At 36.9% G+C, this 4609-nt stretch overlaps 2 protein-coding genes across 2 annotated transcripts in view; one reads left to right on the top strand and one right to left on the bottom strand.

Annotated features, from left to right (window-relative positions):
• The window catches only part of enkd1 (enkurin domain containing 1), a 7289-nt gene extending 4703 nt beyond the window's left edge, over positions 1–2586 (bottom strand). Inside the window, exons 1-4 of the mRNA XM_016244093.1 lie at positions 2504–2586; positions 1697–1785; positions 1402–1617; positions 842–1014 (exon numbers count right to left, since the gene is read on the bottom strand). Coding sequence (XP_016099579.1) covers positions 842–1014; positions 1402–1617; positions 1697–1781 — 474 coding nt within the window. The 5' untranslated portion in view covers positions 1782–1785; positions 2504–2586. The remainder of the gene's footprint in view (positions 1–841; positions 1015–1401; positions 1618–1696; positions 1786–2503) is intronic.
• A 607-nt stretch (positions 2587–3193) lies between these two features.
• Positions 3194–4609, top strand: part of LOC107560056 (voltage-dependent anion-selective channel protein 2-like) — a 15324-nt gene continuing 13908 nt past the window's right edge. The window contains exon 1 of the mRNA XM_016244109.1: positions 3194–3288. The gene's annotated coding sequence lies outside the window, so the exon portion shown is untranslated. The remainder of the gene's footprint in view (positions 3289–4609) is intronic.

The following is a 4609-nucleotide window of genomic DNA, read 5'->3' as shown; positions in this document are numbered from 1 at the left end:
GTTGACTGATAGGTAAGTAGGCGGCGCTTCACTATTGTTGACTGACAGGAAAGTAGGCAGTCCAGGACGCATCAGGGTCGATTAGTGTTTAAATTACTAGCACAGTGTGCTCAAAAATAGTTTTGACCACCTTAAAATGTGGTTTAAAAGCATTCTGGACCATGGTATTTTGCATTGTCCCATTTCAAACACATCATACAAAATTTATGTTAATAACTAAGTGTAAACAGGGCAAGAGACATTATGAGGTTGAAATGTGGATTTTTGCAATGAAGAAAAACAAAATATTTTCTTTTAGGAAACTATAGTGAAGACATTTAATATGAAAATACAGTAGAAGTGTTATATTAGTTATATATATATATATATATATATATATATATATACTTCAAAATATTTTGAATTAGCTTTTATTTTTATATTTTCCATTTTCATTGTAATTTTAGTTTAAGTAATTGTGTTATGTGCTTTTGTCATTTGTATTTTTAAAATATTTTTATTTAGCTTTAGAACTTCAGCTTAAACTTATTTCATTTCAATTAGTTACCAATGCATTGCTTATACTTTTATACTAAGTTTAAGTTATTCATCTAATATTTATATTTAATTTAATTTCAACTTTATTTCAATTCATGAAAATAATTTTTTATAGTCTTAGATTTAGTTAACAATAAAGAAGCACAGTAATCATTTAGACTTAAATAAATGAGTTGCATGTTTAGACTCTGCATTTGTTTATTTGTCTAACATCAAATTCTAACTCTAGAAAGTACCTCACTGCTACTGCACTGAACTATTTAGAAATGACCAAGGGAATAATGTGAAAAAATGAGTTGCTCACCTGTAACTGGGCCATTACCCTGGAGGAGACGTCCTGGTATTTTGGAGCGATCCAGAGTGCTTTAACCGGCATAGGTTTGGCATGTTCTCTCTGCGCATCCAGCTCTCGAAAGCGCTTTTGGATTTCACGTAGCTTGCGAACATTTTCTTTACCAAAGTCCCGTATGGCAGGTTCTGGAAAAGGAGAGCATGGAGGAGATAGAGGAAGCAGACATTTATTTCTTTATTTCAAATAAATGCTGTTCTTTTTAACTTTCTATTCATCAAAGAATCCTGAAAAATAAAATGTATCACGGTTTCCACAAAATATTTTCGGCAGCACAACTGTTTTCAACATGGATAATAATCAGAAATGTTTCTTGAGCAGCAAATCGGCATATTAGAATGATTTCTGAAGATCATGTGACACTGAAGACTGGAGTAATGATGCTGAAAATACAGCTTTAAGTCACAGAAATAAATTACATTTGAACAGATTTTTACATAGAAAGCAGCTATTTGAAATTGTAATAATATTTCACAATTTTGCTGTTTTTATGCAGCCATGTATTCTGATCTTACTAGGTTTGGCTGGACTGGGGTTCAGCGCCACTCCCTCCAGCTTCAGCAGGTCTCCCACAACCCCTCTCTGTCCTCTCTCTAGGATGTGAGCGGCGTTGGCACCGATGCGGGGTCGAGGGGTGCAGCGGGCGCTGTAACACCCAGGATCTGGTGCTAACGGACCCTTCAGAAGAGGAGACGAGCCGTTCTGAGCGTTCCCCTCCAGCCGACCACGAGCTTCATCAAGACAACAGAGAGAGATGAGATGAAGCATCACACATGCAAAATGAAGTAAGCCTCACGGTTTCAATCTTACCAGAGGACGGGCGTTTGTAATATTCAGGAAACAGTGTGGGGTCTGGAGGAATGGGACCAGAGATCGCTGAGGGCCCTTCACACATACTGCTGCGGCGGTGCTGCTGCGGAGGAGTTTAGGACAAGTTTAATTCATCTAGTATATGAAAATATAAGCAGAGTAAATGCAGCCAACAAATAAAACTTAAAATCAAACTTGTTTCATAATGCATTTTGTACGAAAGATACTCTGCAAATGGGGTTAATACAATTTAATATTTTTAAAAAGTTTAAATAATTTACATTATATATTAATTATTTTATATTCAGACCAGAACGCTCTTAATATTCAGAGTTAATATAATTTAATATTTTAAAAGTTAATATAATTACTATATTTTATTTAGAATTATATAGATTATTTTTATAGTATTTATCAATATATTTTATATTCAGACCAGAACGCTCTTAATATTCAGAGTTAATATAATTTAAGTTAATATAATTATTATTAATTTGTCTTTAATTATTAATTTTAGGCGATATTATAATAGATATATATTATATTAGATATGCATATATTAAGTGTTTAACATTCAGACCAGAATGCATTTAATATCCATCTAATGATCAGCAGGTCAACAGGTAATTAATTACCACAAAATAAACACGCACTCATTAATATTAGCTTTTAGCAAGCATGCCTAATTGAGGTGCATAATGCATTTTAATTGATCTGATCACAGATTGTGGCCCTGCATGAACTCTCGCCGTTAGTAAACACCGTCAGTAACATATATAATGAGAATGAGCTCCTGAAGACGCTTACCTTTAATTAAACCCTTAATTCTTTGATAATCGTGCGGATACTGCGCGGTACTTGCTTTATTCTTCGGCTACACGCAGACTGATGACGCATTAGCAACAAGCGCAAAGCGTCACCATGGCAACGTCTTAAAGAGACAGCAGCGGTTTTGCAACATAAGCTGTTACATTGTACCTTCTCCATCCATCCATCTATCATCACACATAATCACATTTACATAACATCATATTACAATAAATACGCTAACCAGATTATTTAGTAGTATTACTGGAATATATAATAAGTATAGTATACTATATACACTATATGTGTTTATATATATATATATATAATTGTATTGTTTATTGCATTTATTGTTCTATGTATTAAAATATACAAGTGTGTGTGTATTAAAATCACGCATTTATAATATATATACACAATACATAAGATTTTTAGTAGCAGTATTGGAATTATTATATATTTAGTTCAATATGTGCTTATTGTCTTCATCTTTATATATATTCAGCATCTGAGAAATTAAAGGACATTTATGCAATCGTTACAGTCTTTATGCGCTAATTCATTCAGTCAGCTTGCACAGATATGGGTGAATAATAATGTGTTTTTCATTAAGAGTTGCGAAATAAAGTTAAATATCATATATATTTACATAATCGAGGAGGAAAAATAGGAAAAGGCTGCGTGCTGCGCATGCGCGACTGACGCACCCCCCGCCGCGTTCTCCTTCAGTCTGTCCTCTCGCGCTGCACAGAAGCTCCGTCGGGGACATCGACACGGCAAACACGGTAAGCGCTTGACTCACACTCAAAGCATGCTGCACTGAAACATTACTCGACATACACAAGCGCTCAGTTGCATTTTGCTTTGAAATGAATGAGCGCTGTTATGTTGCTCACACTGGAGCTGTAGTTATTCCGACAGTGCGCGTTCAGGGCCGCAGGGACGTCATGACAGCATGATACTGATGATTATTAAAGCACCGTTACACGCATTTACCGTTTATTCTTAAAATCACGCATATTAATTCTCTCGCAAGTGTATTTTCTCTCCACAGATTATGCGTCTAATATGTGGTTTGGCATACAATATATCAGTGTTTCATCAAGGACACTGATTCTCTCCCTCGTGTAACTGATTTGACGGTTTAATATGAAACTTTGTGTCACTGAAAGTCTCACTGATCTGCTTGTTACAATGTAACGACGTTTCTCCGGGCGTTACAATGTAACGCCGTTTCTCTGCGTGTTACAATGTAACGGCGTTTCTCCAGGCGTTACAATGTAACTGTGTTTCTCCGGGCATTACAATGTAACGTCGTTTCTCTGCGTGTTACAATGCAACGGCGTTTCGCTGCATATTACAATGTAACGGTGTTTCTCCGGGCGTTACAATGTAACTGTGTTTCTCCGGGCATTACAATGTAACGTCGTTTCTCTGCGTGTTACAATGTAACGGCGTTTCGCTGCATATTACAATGTAACGGTGTTTCTCCGGGCGTTACAATGTAACGGCGTTTCTCTGCGTGTTACAATGTAACGGCGTTTCTCTGCATATTACAATGTAACAGTGTTTCTCCGGGCGTTACAATGTAACGGCGTTTCTCTGCGTGTTACAATGTAACGGCGTTTCTCCGGGCGTTACAATGTAACGGTGTTTCTCCGGGCATTACAATGTAACGTCGTTTCTCTGCGCGTTACAATGTAACGGTGTTTCTCTGGGCGTTACAATGTAATGGCGTTTCTCGGCGTGTTACAATGTAACGGCGTTTCTCTGCATGTTACAATGTAACGGTGTTTCTCTGCGCGTTACAATGTAACAGCGTTTCTCTGCGCGTTACAATGTAACAGCGTTTCTCTCGAAGGCATCGAGCTGAGCGTTTTTCTTTTCCTGGGCGTTGAGCAGCCTTGAGCGACTTTCTTTCTTTGTGTGGCTTGGTTGGGACGGTGCTGAATGACAGCTGTTCTCCAAAACATGATCAAATCCACTAAAACATGATCCGAACTTCCAGGTGTATCATATGAGGCACATCTGGAGCTCATTGTGTCATCTGCCATTGTTCTCTGTTCTCTCATTGTTTTCATTATAAACATGTTATTTTGTTACTTT

Source organism: Sinocyclocheilus grahami, unplaced genomic scaffold (assembly GCF_001515645.1).
Source record: "Sinocyclocheilus grahami isolate Dianchi unplaced genomic scaffold, SAMN03320097.WGS_v1.1 scaffold708.1, whole genome shotgun sequence".
NCBI lineage: Eukaryota > Metazoa > Chordata > Actinopteri > Cypriniformes > Cyprinidae > Sinocyclocheilus > Sinocyclocheilus grahami.
This window is presented reverse-complemented; position numbering and strand designations above follow the sequence as displayed.